This window comes from Eubalaena glacialis, chromosome 19, assembly GCF_028564815.1.
Source record: "Eubalaena glacialis isolate mEubGla1 chromosome 19, mEubGla1.1.hap2.+ XY, whole genome shotgun sequence".
Lineage (NCBI taxonomy): Eukaryota > Metazoa > Chordata > Mammalia > Artiodactyla > Balaenidae > Eubalaena > Eubalaena glacialis.
In genome coordinates, this window is record NC_083734.1 from 14,478,635 (window position 1) to 14,491,965 (window position 13,331).

The window sequence follows — 13,331 nt, forward strand, 5'->3', positions numbered from 1 at the left end:
ACTGTTTATAGGACCTCTCCTAGTGCTGGGATTGGTCTAAAAATGTAACTCCTGGCACAGAGGAGGTGAATTTTTAAAACACCAAAATTAGGGAATTCCCTGGCAGTCCAGTGGTTTGGACTTGGTGCTTTCACTGCCAGGGCCGGGGTTCAATCCCTGGTTGGGGAACTAAGATCCTGTAAGCCGGGCTTCCCTGGTGGCGCAGTGATTAAGAATCCGCCTGCCACTGCAGTGGACACGGGTTCGAGCCCTGATCCAGGGAGATCCCATGTGCCGTGGAGCAACTAAGCCCATGCCCCACAACTACTGAGCCTGCGCTCTAGAGCCTGCAAGCCGCAACTACTGAAGCCCGCGTGCCTAGAGCCCGTGCTCCGCAACAAGAGAAGCCACTGCAATGAGAAGCCCGCGGACCGCAACAAAGAGTAGCCCCAGCTTGCCGCAACTAGAGAAAGCCCGTGCACAGCAACAAAGACCCAATGCAGCCAAAAATGATAAATAAGTAAAATAAATAAATTTATGAAAAAAAAAAAAGATCCTGTAAGCCATGTGGAGTGGCCAAAAAAAAAAAAAAATCAAAATTACAGCCTCTGTAGAGCACAATTTGCCAGTACTCTTTAAATTTAAAATACAGGGGCTTCCCTGGTGGCGCAGTGGTTAAGAATCCGCCTGCCAATGCAGGGGACACAGGTTCGAGCCCTGGTCTGGGAAGATCCCACATGCCACGGAGCAACTAAGCCCGTGTGCCACAACTACTGAGCCTGCGCTCTAGAGCCCGTGAGCCACAACTACTGAGCCCGCGTGCCACAACTACTGAACCTGCGCTCTAGAGCCCACAAGCCACAACTACTGAGCCTGCGTGCTGAAACTACTGGAGCCCATGCTCTGCAATGAGAAGCCACCACAGTGAGAAACCCACGCACTGCAGCAAGGAGTAGCTGCTCACTGCAACTAGAGGAAGCCCGCTTGGAGCAACAAAGGCCCAACGCAGCCAAAAATAAATAAATAAAATAAATTTATAATAAAATACACCTATCCTTTACCCCAGCAATTCCACACCTAGGAATTTATACTACAGTTATGTTTTCACACGTATGAAATAACTTATATACAAGGAGATTCATCTCAGCATTCTTTGTGTACCCAAAGGTTAAAAACAACGTAAGAGCCCATCAGTAGGACCCTGTTAAATAAATTGTTGTGCAGCCATATAGTGGTATATTATGCAGCCATTAAAAAGAACCAGTAGGGAACAGTCTTCAACATACACTGTTCAGTGGAAAAAGCACGATGTGAAACAGTGTGTATACATGCTACCATCTGTATTAAAAGAAAAATCTCTACACTTGAATGTTTAGCAGTGGTGGTACTTGGGAGTGGACTTGAAGACAAGAGAAAGAGTTACTCTTTATCATATCCTTTTGTGCATTTTGTAAATTTATTTATTTTTGGCTGCGTTAGGTCTTCGTTGCTGTGCGTGGGCTTTTCTCTAGTTGCGGAGAGCAGGGGCTACTCTTTGTTGTGCTGCACAGACTTCTCATTGCAGTGGCTTCTCCTGTTGCAGAGCACGGGCTCTAGGCGTGCGGGCTTCAGTAGTTGTGGCTCGCAGGCTCTAGGGCACAGGCTCAGTAGTTGTGGCACATGGGCTTAGTTGCTCCGCGGCATGTGGGATCTTCCTGGACCAGGGCTCAAACCCGTGTTCCCTGCATTGGCAGGCGGATTCTCAACCACTGTGCCACCAGGGAAGCCCCTTTCGTGCATTTTGAATTTGTATCAGAATTTCATAGCATGATTTTGTATCTGGTGCCGCCTATTTGAGTTAGTTAATTTTTAAGAGCATCAAAATAAGCAGTATATGGCTAACCAGGCAACATCCCCATGAGACAAATGTATAGTCTTTACAAAGGGGGAACATATGGAAACAAAGTAGGTGATAGGGGAGTCCTGAGAGTGTCTTGGGCTGCTGCAGTTGTACTTAGCCTGAAAAATCAAAGCATTAGTTCTCAAACGTATGTCCACTTAAAATCCATCCTCCCACTCCTTTGGATAGTTTTGTATGTACCAGTAGGAATCTCGCATCTATGGCTATGGGAACAGCTGCTGCTAGGTGTCCATTTTGGGTAAACGGTGCTTCGTAGATGATAAAAACTACACAGTGGTCCTCCTTGTTCCTACAGGTGCATAAACTGGAGCCTGAGGCTTGGAAACATGTGGAAGCCGTATATATAGACATTGCAGATCGAAGCCAAGTACTTAGCAAGGTAGGAACTGTTCAGTGATATGGGTGGCCTTTGAGATGCAGAAATGACTTCTAAGTGTCAGAGAAACCAAGGAACCATACCCAACTTGGCTCAAAGGGAAGTTCTCTCTTGGGTATTTTATTTTTTAAATGAGTGTTAAGAATTGCCTTGCCTTGACTCAGGGATACCACTAGGAAAATAGTGGCCCAGATGTATGTGTCCTGTTTGGCCTCTGGAGATTGTTACTGGATGACGCAGGTACTGTCCGTAGCCCTGGGGGTGATTTGCCCTGCTGAAGTGACACTTAGCCTGAAACTAGTTCTCTTTCTAACCTTGTGATTAAAAATATATATTGCCTGCCTATTTTGTGTTTAGAATACTCTGTTCTGTGGGTTCCATGTTGGGGGGTTGCCAGTTACATGAAAAGACAAGTCCCCTGCCCTCAAGACGTTGGTGGTCACTTCTCAGAGTAACAGACATGGCAGCAGCCACCTGGAAAGGACAGTCCACTGCTAGACCATAAAGTTGGAGAGATGGGGGACCAGGTCTGTCCTGCTCACTGCCCAGGAGGTATTGGTTTAGGGAAGTAAAGGACTAGGTTTCCCCCATTCAGTACTCTTCCTATTTGACAGAGGCCTGTTGGAATCTGGGCACAGGAACTTGACTCTGCCCATTGGTAGGGAATAAGTGTTTGCTCTCTGTACCCCAGGGGTATGATACCTCTTTCCTGGAGTCACTCTGTGTGCCTAAGATATTTTGTTTTGTGCATTCCCAAATAGATATGAAAGCCATCTTGTGCTTCTTTGCCTAATATCCCCACATTTACCCTCAAAAGATTAGTGGATTTTTCAAAAAAATTTTTTTATTGAAGTATAACATATATAGCAAAGTGAATAGATCATAAGTGTGCAGCTTGATGAATTTCCTCAAACTGAACATCGCCAGATATTTCTCAAACAGAAATACTAGCCAAAAGTATGGTGCTTTGAGTATTTTGTTGACTGTTTCATGTGAGTGGAGAGAAGCAGAGGCGGGGAAGATTTAATAAATAATCTCCTTAGCTTTGGGAAATGCTTTATGATTGTGTGTGTGTGTGTGTGTGTGTGTGTGTGTGTGTGTGATTTGATAGCTTCGTTATTTTTGTTAAGTAGATGCCATAAGGAGTTTGCTTTTCGTTGCCCACATTAGTCAATGCAGAGGAACAGCCCAAGAGTAAACTTTTGTTACTGTTAATTAACACACAGCACTGACTGCATTTTAAATCAGTGAGGGGAGACTGACGATAGTACACAAGAGGATTAAGTCTGTACATTGAACATTTCCAATAATGATTTTATTAAAACAAGGCAGTTTAAAAACAAAAACAAAACAAGCCAGAGGGAGATGGGGCTAGAAGATTTCAGGAATGACTGTGGCCAGTTGTTCTCAGCTCAGGCTGCCGTTTTAGAATCACCTGGGGAGTTAAAAAAAAAAAAAATGCATGCAACCCTCCCCTGCAGATGTTCTTACTCACTGGGTTTTAGGTGGAATGACCCAGAAATCTGTACAGTTGACCCTTGAACAACATGGGTTTGAACTGCGGGGGTCTACTTAAAAGCAGGTTTTTTTTCAGTATTAAATACAGTTCCACACGATCTGTGCTTGGTTGAATCCGAGGATGCAGAGGAACTGCAGGTACGGAGGGCAAACTGTCAGTTGGACTTTTGACTGCGTGGAGGGTCAGCACCCCTAACCCCTGCCTTGCTCAAGGGTCAACTGTATTTTGAAAACATCTTCCTTGGTCATACGAATGTTCACTCCAGGTTGCAAATCCCCATCTTAAACAGTGGAAATACGTGCCTGCTCACATAGTCTGGTAAAAGTGAAAACAGGCCCTGGCAGACAAAATCACAGAGAGCTCGCCTCTGAGGCAAATGTAAACAGTTCTATATCTTGTTTATAACACTTTCCCAGATTTTCTGTGAGCCAGCAGCGTCAAGAATGGTATGAACTGTACTCTGGTGGAAAATCTGATCTCTTTCTCTCTCTCTCTGTCTCTCTCCTCCTCCCTTCCCTTCCCCCTCTTTGTCCCTCCCCCCTCCAACTCCAACTTCTCTCAGGATTACAAGGCAGAGGAAGACCCAGCAAAATTTAAATCTATCAAAACAGGCCGAGGACCCTTGGGTCCCAATTGGAAGGTGCAGTTCACACCCTCACCACCAGGGGGGGTGGGCTGGGGCCAGTGTGTGTGGGCTTCCCCCATGGAGGAGGGGAATGGCCCGCCCGGGCTAAGGGGGATCCAGAGGTCTGCCCTCTTAGTTAACTGCTTGCCTGTGGGTGTGTTTCTAATACAGCAAGAACTTATAAATCAGAAAGACTGCCCATACATGTGTGCATACAAACTGGTTACTGTCAAGTTCAAGTGGTGGGGCCTGCAGAACAAAGTGGAAAACTTTATACATAAGGTAAGTGACCAGGGTGGGAGGCCTTCCCAGTGTGTGTTAGTGGGGGGTGTTTTGCCCGACAAGAGAAGCTCATACAACCCACGTGGCGTATATCAACCCACGTGGCTTGATATTTTGGTTTCATTTCCCAGACCCCCACTCCCCCTTGCACTGAGCTGTCTTACAGTTTAATGCTGTCCATCCAAGGGTACCACATGTGAAAGGTAAGGAAACTGAGGCAAAAGAAGGAAACAGGAAGGGGCTTTGCTGTGATTAAATGACAAATTAAATTCAGCATCTTTTCTATTTATTTATTTAGTTGTGCTGGGTCTTAGTTGCGGCAGGTGGGCTCCTTAGTTGTGGCTTGCAGGCTCCTTAGTTGCGGTCCGTGGGCTCCTTAGTTGTGGCATGTGAAGTCTTAGTTGCGGCATGCATGTGGGATCTAGTTCCCTGACCAGGGATCGAACCCGGGCCCCCTGCATAGGGGGTGCGGCGTCTTAACCACTGCACTACCAGGGAAGTCCCTCAGCATCTTTTCTTGATGCCAAAAGGCAAGAAGCACTATGAACCAAATTCTCCAGTGCCCTGAATTACTGAACTAGACAGACCTAAGGAGTTTTTTCCTTTTTTCTTTCTTTAACGAGAGAATCTCAAACAAAAGTATAATAACATGTAAAAATGGGAGACCCAGGAAAACTGAGCAACTCGCCCAAATGACACCTAAGGAGTTTCTATAGCCTTATTTCTGATGTGTGAGTCTGGTGAAATTGGGCAACATTCATAGCTGCTGGCCAGTTTTAACCTGGCTTTAGGCTCAAGAGACAAGGAGGAAACTTGGCACAGTTGTTTTGGGGCCTTGACTTGTGGACTGCCTGTCTTGGTAGCATTTTGGGCACAGAGCCTCGCGGTGATGTAGGCACCAACCCTCTCCTGGGGGCTTCCCCTACTTGAGGCCATACCTTTCAGACACATGGAGGCAAAGGTCACTGACCTGAGGGACTGGAGGGCTGATCCAGATCAGCCAGCCAGGTATCACTCCCCCCGCCCCCGTAAAGTGTGGGTACTGGCACAGAGGTCGTGGGGCGGAGGGCTGCAGCAGTGGCCTGCACCTTCCGATTCTAACTTGGGTCCCTCCTTTTTATAGCAAGAGAGGCGTCTGTTTACAAACTTCCACAGGCAGCTCTTCTGTTGGCTTGATAAGTGGGTTGACCTGACTATGGACGACATTCGAAGGATGGAAGAAGAGACGAAGAGACAGCTGGATGAGGTACGTGGGAGGCCAGACGAGACTCTGGGACTGTCACCTAGATAACCGTGAACATTACGGAGACTGTCGTGCCAGGGCAGTTCACTGAGGGCACCATCCTGTGGTTCTAGGAACATGTCAGCGTCCACTGTGGGTAAGGTCTAATGCCAGGCGATATGGGAACTACAAGGAAGAAAGCAGCCTGTGCTCTTGAACTTGCAGTCTAGTCGAGGTCTTGGCATATCCAGAGAGACAAATATGGCGGGCTGTGCTGAATGCCAAGTGAGTAATACAGTTGCTGCAGTGGTTCTTCAGAGCCGGTGGGGGGGGATGGTGCTGGGCTGCAGAGATGGAGGCGGCCCCGGGAGGAGGCAGGCTGGGCTGGTCCACGAATGCCACGCACGTCACCCGCAGAGGACAGCAGCGGCACACAGAACCTACCCCTCTATAAGGGTGTTGGGAGCTATTTTTAGAGTTTGGAGCCTTTGCCTTTTTTTTTTTCTTGGCCGTGGCATGGATCCCAGAAGGAGAGCTATCTGCTGCTCCGTGGAAGCCTGAAGACCTAACACACCTCTTGCCTCATTTGGGGAATTTGGGGCTGCTTCCCTGCAAGGCTCACTCTGAGGAGATGGTCAGTAAATAACATTCAGGCAGCCACTGTGTGTGAGACACTATTCAGAGGGCTTTTCCACGTCTTGTCCCATCTCCTGTGATCCTCACAACCCCTGTGAGGACGCGCCACTGTTACCCCCACTCTCAGATGAGGAGGTAGAGGTTCTGAGAGTTCAAGGCCGTACCCAGGGTCACACAGCCTGCAGGTGATACAGTCAGGGGAAGAGCTGTAGCACTCAATCACTCCGTCTCTTCTTCTCCCTCTAAATGCCATTTGGGGCTCCCTCCTGCCTCTCGGGGCTAAAAATAAGGCAGGAAGCTCTGTTTCATAGGAACTGCCATCCATTGCTCCCTCCTTGCCCTGGGAGGGTTGGCATGGAGCCTGGATGTCTGGCAGGCATAGCTTTGCACAGCCTTGTCTGGCTCTGCAGCGGGGCCTCAGGTGAGACGCAGGCCCGGGTCCACGGTGCCCCACACTACACAGGTGCTCCCGCTGCACTGTGCTGGTCTCGGTGGAGAATGTGCCCGCGAGCTCTTCCTTCCTTGATTTTACCCTCCAGGATGACACTTCCTGGGCTGACTCACTGGTTACAGTGGTTTGCTGAGTTAGTTCCTGTTGTAGGCAGATGTTTTAGTTATTCATTCAGGTACATTTGGCAGGGAAGTGGCAGGATTTTGGACACAACTCCTGATTCTTCTGCTAAGGATCTTCAGGAAGTGGTAGATTTTAATGTCCAGGGCTCAGACGATTCTAACAATGTAAGAGGGAGGCCTGAGTCTTGTGGTCACCCGATTCTTGAGAAAAAGAAAAGAAACAGGTTACCAAATGGAAGAACCCGGAGCTTTCGGGGTTTAGCCTGTAGCTTCAGCTGCCCACTGCCTGACAGGCCAGCCAGAAGTACACTGGGGTCATGGAAGTGTTTGCTGACAGCCTTTCACTCTTTGGGTCGAATTCAAATTCTTGGTGCTGGGAGAACTCTCCTGAGCATTTACTGGATCTACCTCCCTCAGATCCAAAGTTTGAGAGCTCTTGTCCTCGGGGAGTTCTTTTTTTAATCCCCACCCCTTGTCTTTGCCTGTTTCTCCATTCTGTGGATAATTGTGCCAAAAGCTTAGATGATCTCTGTCCTCCAAGATAATTGCAAAATGCAGAAAACCCTCTTTGGAATTGGAATTTTTTAAATAGTTGGCAGTGGAAGAGAAAGCAAAGCCACTGGGGGACATGTTCTGACCCCTTTAGCAACTGTATGGGACCTTTGTGTGCTGACTGTACCTCTGGCTCACTTCTCTTTTTTCTTTATTTTTCCTCTTTCTAAAAATATTTTTATCAAAGTTTTGTTTTCAGAGTTATACTTTTTTCATTTTTAATTTAAAAAACACTTTATTGAAGTCTGATTGACGTACAAAGAGCTGCACCCATTTAATGTGTACATCTTGATGAGCTTGCAGATAAATAGACATCCGTGAAACCATCACCACAGTCAGTGCCAAAAGCATATCCACCACCTCCACAAGTATTTTTATAGTTTTAAAACTCAGGCAGTATCCCAGGCTTATGAGGAAGACGCTGCCCTCCTCTGCCCTGTCCCTGTGCTCCTGCCCCCAGAAGTAGCCCCTTGCAGTTCTCACAGTTGTTTCTTTTGTTAGTTACCTCTGAGTTTCTAAATAATAGGTTTATCCTCTTAATTCACAGTTTTTCAACTTTAGCTGTTAATTGCTCGCTTCTTCCTGTGGAAGGTTTAGCTCTTTTACTCCACCCACCACTCACGCTCCTCCTCTCCATCCTTCAGTGTCACAATTTGGGGTTAACTGGTCATTCAGCATTTATCATTATTATACCTTTGTCATTGTTTTTCCCAACTGAACCCTTTCATCTACTCTGATCTTCATTCCTTCCTTGGATAATTTTCTTGTTTCGTTAGGAAGTTAGTAACCGCGTTCCTTCTCTTTGTTAGCTTAGTTCTCTGTATCGTTAAGTTTTTGAGTCTCAACAGGGTGGTTGGTTGGGTTGGTTGCACAATAATGTAGTTGACGTTGGTTCATTCTCCTTCATTTTGCTCCCACTCGGTGGGCACTTTGAGCTAAAGATCTCTTTAGTTCTGGGAAATGTTTTTGTGTTACCTGTTTCATCATTTTCTCCCCTCTGTTCTCTTTGTTCTCTTTCTGGATTTTTTTTAGTTAGAAGTTGGACCTCATGAATTGACCTTCTAATTTTCTTGTTTTGTCTCCTTTTTCGTCTCCTTCCTAGGGGAGGTTTTCTGAAGTTAACTTTTCTCTCCTCTATTGAACTTAAGACATTTTAAAGCATTTCTTGTGCTGTGTTCTTTTTTTAAGTATTTTTTCTTTTTTTCTGCTGGCATCATTTTCCTTTTCTGAAGCTCCGGGTTTTGGTTCTTGCTTGGCTTTGAGATATCTCTGCCACCTGAACATTCTTTGTGTTCTCTGAGCTCCTTTTTCCTATGGGACTCTGTGTCTTCTGTTAGGGGCTTCCCTCAAATGACTGGGGGTGGGGGGTCCTTGGCTGTCTGTTCAAAGTGAAGAGTGAAGCTCCAAAAAGTGGTTGGAAGCTCTCTGAGTCAGTGGCTGGGCTTATTGAAGGGTAGTCAGGTGGTTCCACTGGGGTCCCCCACTTCAGGATCCTGAGTCTATTTTTCTTGGGCTGCTCATTTTGCTTTGAGAGGACTCCCCAGTCTTTTGCTCATGGGGATGGTCAGGGCCAGCATTCTGGGAGCTGAGCTGGAGAAGGGTCCTGGTGGGCTCACTATGCCATGGGGTGGCTCTAACTTAATCCCATTGTATTCTGCATCGTGCCCAGTTCACCCCTAGCTGAGCCTGGGGTCCTGAGTTCAAGACCTCAGTGCCTCCAGAGAGTGAATCCCTGGGCTTTGCAGAAAGGGGGCGTTACTTGACTGTGAAAACTGGGGGAGGGAACACCAGGGCATGCCAGGCCCAAATGGTTCTTTATTCCCACTTTCAATGAAGTCACCTGTTTTCACCCCTAGCTGCACTCCCACTTTTAGAGGCACCTGGTGCCGCCAGTTCCCAAGCCTCTGGGTGACCTGCAGCACCACTGGGTCCCCTCCTCACCGGGAGCTCCTGCTGCTCTGCAGACTAGTCATTGCTCATCCATCCTTTTTCATCTTCCAGAATGCCATTTGCATCTCGTATCTGTAGTTGTCTCCTCTGTTCTTGTTGTCTTTATAGTTTTCTATGTTTTTTTATTCCTTTACTGTCATTGTGGTAGGGTTTTGGGGAGGAATAGCAACAAATGCATGTATTCAATCTGCCATGATTAACTGCAAGTTTGTGATAGAAATTATGACTGTTAGGGAGTTCGCTGGTGGCCTAGTGGTTAGGATTCCAGGCTTTCACTGCCGTGGCCTGGGTTCAGTCCCTGGTCGGGGAACTGAGATCCTGCAAGCTGCGCGGCACGGCCAAAAAAAAAAAAAATCAGAGAAATTATGACTGTTATTCTTTAAACCAATGCATAGTATTCTGGCGTGGGTGGGTTGTTTTGTGAGTTATGAGAGGTCACTATAAGGCCACAGTCACCACTGCCATAACTCTTGTCCCTCTGTGGGGGTGGACCCACCATTCTTGGATTGAGGCTCAAGGATTTGAGAAATGAGATCAACAGATTAGTCCTGGGACTTCCCTGGTGGTGCAGTGGTTAAGAATCTGCCTGCCAATGCAGGGGACACGGGTTCGAGCCCTGGTCCGGGAAGATCCCACATGCCGCGGAGCAACTAAGCCCGTGCGCCACAACTACTGAGCCCACGTGCCACAACTTCCGAAGCCCGCACACCTAGAGCCTGTGCTCCACAACAAGAGAAGCCACTGCAGTGAGAAGCCCGCGCACCACAATGAAGAGTAGCCCCAGCTCACCGCAACTAGAGAAAGCCTGCGTGCAGCAACGAAGATCCAACACAGCCAAAAATTAATTAATTAATTAATTAATTTAAAAAAAAAAGAGATTAGTCCTTTTCCCTAAAAACAAAAATGTCAGGAAATGTGTGCCTGTAGGGGAGCAGTGGCTCTCCCTCCTTCCCTCGCTCCTGATCTTAAGAAACTCAATCTCAAAAGTGGAAGAGGGTACCTTAAAGGTCATTTAGTCCAATTATATGTCCAGTGCTTGAGTCCTCTCTGCAGCTTTCTCACCAGCTTGTGCTTGATCACCTCCTGTAATGGGGAACTCACTGTCTTATGAACATGGTGGTAATAAACATATCTATATTATTTTTTTTAATTGAAGTACAGTTGATTTACAATAACATATCTGTATTATTAAGAGAAGCTAACATTGGGGTCTTAACCATGTGCCTGTCATGTGTGGTAAACATTTGACATGTATGGTCATGAAATGCTCATGGCTACCTGTGCCATAGGTATTATTTTCAGAGAAGTTAAGGATACCTTCTAGTTCAGAGAATAGGTACCTCCTGGGCCTTGGTCATTAACTCTAGATAATGAGACTGGGAGAAGAGGACTCATTTTAAAAATTTTAAGAAAACTTGTTTCCCTACTTACTGGACTCTCTAGAACATTTGCTGAAAAACAGCAAAGAACACACGATTAAGATCCTGCCGCATTTTCTTCCCCAGCCTTCCCTTGTGGGTCTTCCTCTCTAAATCTGTTGGCTCCTCTGATCCCTCCATAGCCCATTCCTTCTGGACTTTGTACTTTGGGATGGAGCTCAGAGGCTACATGGCGCTCTTGCTCTGCTGGCCCACCCTGGGAGCTGTCTCTGAGCCTCCGAGTAGCCGGCCTTCCTGTCTGTTTGCTTGTGTGTGAATGTGCCTGTCCCTTTCTCATCACCTGAACTTTGATGAAGAGGGCCTTTGCTCCATCCTATGGCTTTTTGACTGATGGATCACCATCAGTTTTAGATTTTAAGTCTTAAACTCTGGACCGGTTACGCAGCAATTGTGTAAGTGTCCCTGTGCAGTGAAGTGCCTGGCAGGACACTACATCCTAGTTTCCCGTTTGGGTTTGTGGTAGACAGAAGGTCTGAGGATAAAGAGAAACCACTCAGTGCCTAGCTCACCTGCTGGGCTGTGGGAGATTGGAATCTGAGATTCCCATAGCGCCTGCAGAGGGCAAAGCTAGGTCTTTTGAGGCCAAGGGATCCCTGTCTGTGGAGTCTTAATTCCTTCCGCCCTGCCCAGAAGTGATTGACCCCAGCCAGGGCAGACCACCTGCAACATTGACCAGCATCTTGAAATATAGGAGCAGCTTTCTTTTCTTTTTAAATAGTTTCATTTTTCAATATTAAGGTAATATATAAGCATTAAACATTTTTTGGAAAAGAGTAAAAAGTAGAAAGAAAAAAAACACTTGTACTCTATTTAAAGATAAGTACTCTATTTAAAGATAACTATTTTAAGAATTCGTACACACTTTTACTTAGCTATGATGGTATTCCATGTGCCTGGGTGGTTCTCTCACTTTTTTCTCTGAACATTGTAACAAAGCATTTCCTGCTAAAAAAAGTTTCTTCACATACATGTTTCTAACAACAGTGTACATATTGCTCTGTACTCTGTCATCACCCTGTGTTGGATTTTCCTTCATGTTGTTGTAGGTTCTCACTGTTTTTAAATAATGCTGTGATGAAAATTTTTTATGCACTCAGTTTTTTGGGTAATTAGGATTATTTACTTAGAATAAATTCCTACAAGTGGAATTAGAGAATTTAAGACTCTTGTTACCTATTGCCAAATTTCTTCCCCCAAAGGCTGAATCTGTTTATAGAGTGGCTTTCTAGAGAGGTTCTTTTTTTTTTTCTTTAAGATTTTTTTTCTTTTTTTTTGATGTGGACCATTTTTAAAGTCTTTATTGAATTTGTTACAGTATTGTGTCTGTTTTATGTTTTGGTTTTTTGGTCATGAAGCATGTGGTGGGATCTTAGCTCCCAGACCAGGGATCGAACCTGCACCCCCTGCATTGGAAGGCGAAGTCTTAACCATTGGACTGCCAGGGAAGTCCCTAGAGAGGTTCTAAAAACAATTCCACATTTGCCTCATATCTGTGCACTTTCAGAACTAACTGGTTTGTGGTTACTTTTCGGTGTCTTAAACTGATTGGGTTTTTTTGTGTTTTTTTTACTAGCTTTATTTTTTTATTGAACTTTTTATTTTGAGATGATTATAAGATTCACATGCAGGTATAAGAAATAATACAGAGAGGAGATCCGTTTCTCCCAGTGACATCTTGCAAAACAATAGTACAATATCACACCCAGGAAATTGACATTGATACTTTTACAAGTTTCTTTAAGTAAAGGAGTATTTCATACTTATAGTAAAAGCAGTTTTCAAAAGATAGAGAAAAATGTTAAAAAAAATATAAGTCCAAATAAATAAAGAAAATAAGTAGATGAATAAAAGTCCCTTTCTTCCAACCTTCGGCCTCATTCCCTAGAGGAAACCACTGCTAAAAACAAACAAACCAGGACTGGAGCTTCTATTTTCATGTTCCTCGACTATATGTATATATATAGCCTGCAGTGGTTTGATCCAAGGAACACTACAAACATCAGATAAAATCTCTTGTGTCATTTAGGCCCCAGGAAACAGGAAATAAGCATTCTTAGAGCATTTCATTATAAGAATGAAATAATGCATTTTTATTTCAGTGGCACCCTCTGGGGGGGGAACCTTGTCTCTGAGAGTAAAGGAAGCTATCGTGTTTCCTGATAGGAAGTTGCATCTTATTTCAAGCAGTAGGAAAACAGGACCTGGCTTCGCATTAGTAAATTAAAGCCAGGTGGTGGACTCTCAGGGTATACAAGGATCTGCTTGAGGCCCAGGGAGC

At 45.5% G+C, this 13,331-nt stretch overlaps 1 protein-coding gene across 1 annotated transcript in view; it reads left to right on the forward strand.

The window, feature by feature from the left end:
- Nucleotides 1-13,331, forward strand: part of PITPNA (phosphatidylinositol transfer protein alpha) — a 36,831-nt gene that overhangs the window by 19,655 nt on the left and 3,845 nt on the right. The window contains exons 7-10 of the mRNA XM_061176037.1: nucleotides 2,175-2,258; nucleotides 4,337-4,414; nucleotides 4,571-4,681; nucleotides 5,805-5,927. Of these exons, the coding sequence (XP_061032020.1) occupies nucleotides 2,175-2,258; nucleotides 4,337-4,414; nucleotides 4,571-4,681; nucleotides 5,805-5,927 (396 nt within the window). The remainder of the gene's footprint in view (nucleotides 1-2,174; nucleotides 2,259-4,336; nucleotides 4,415-4,570; nucleotides 4,682-5,804; nucleotides 5,928-13,331) is intronic.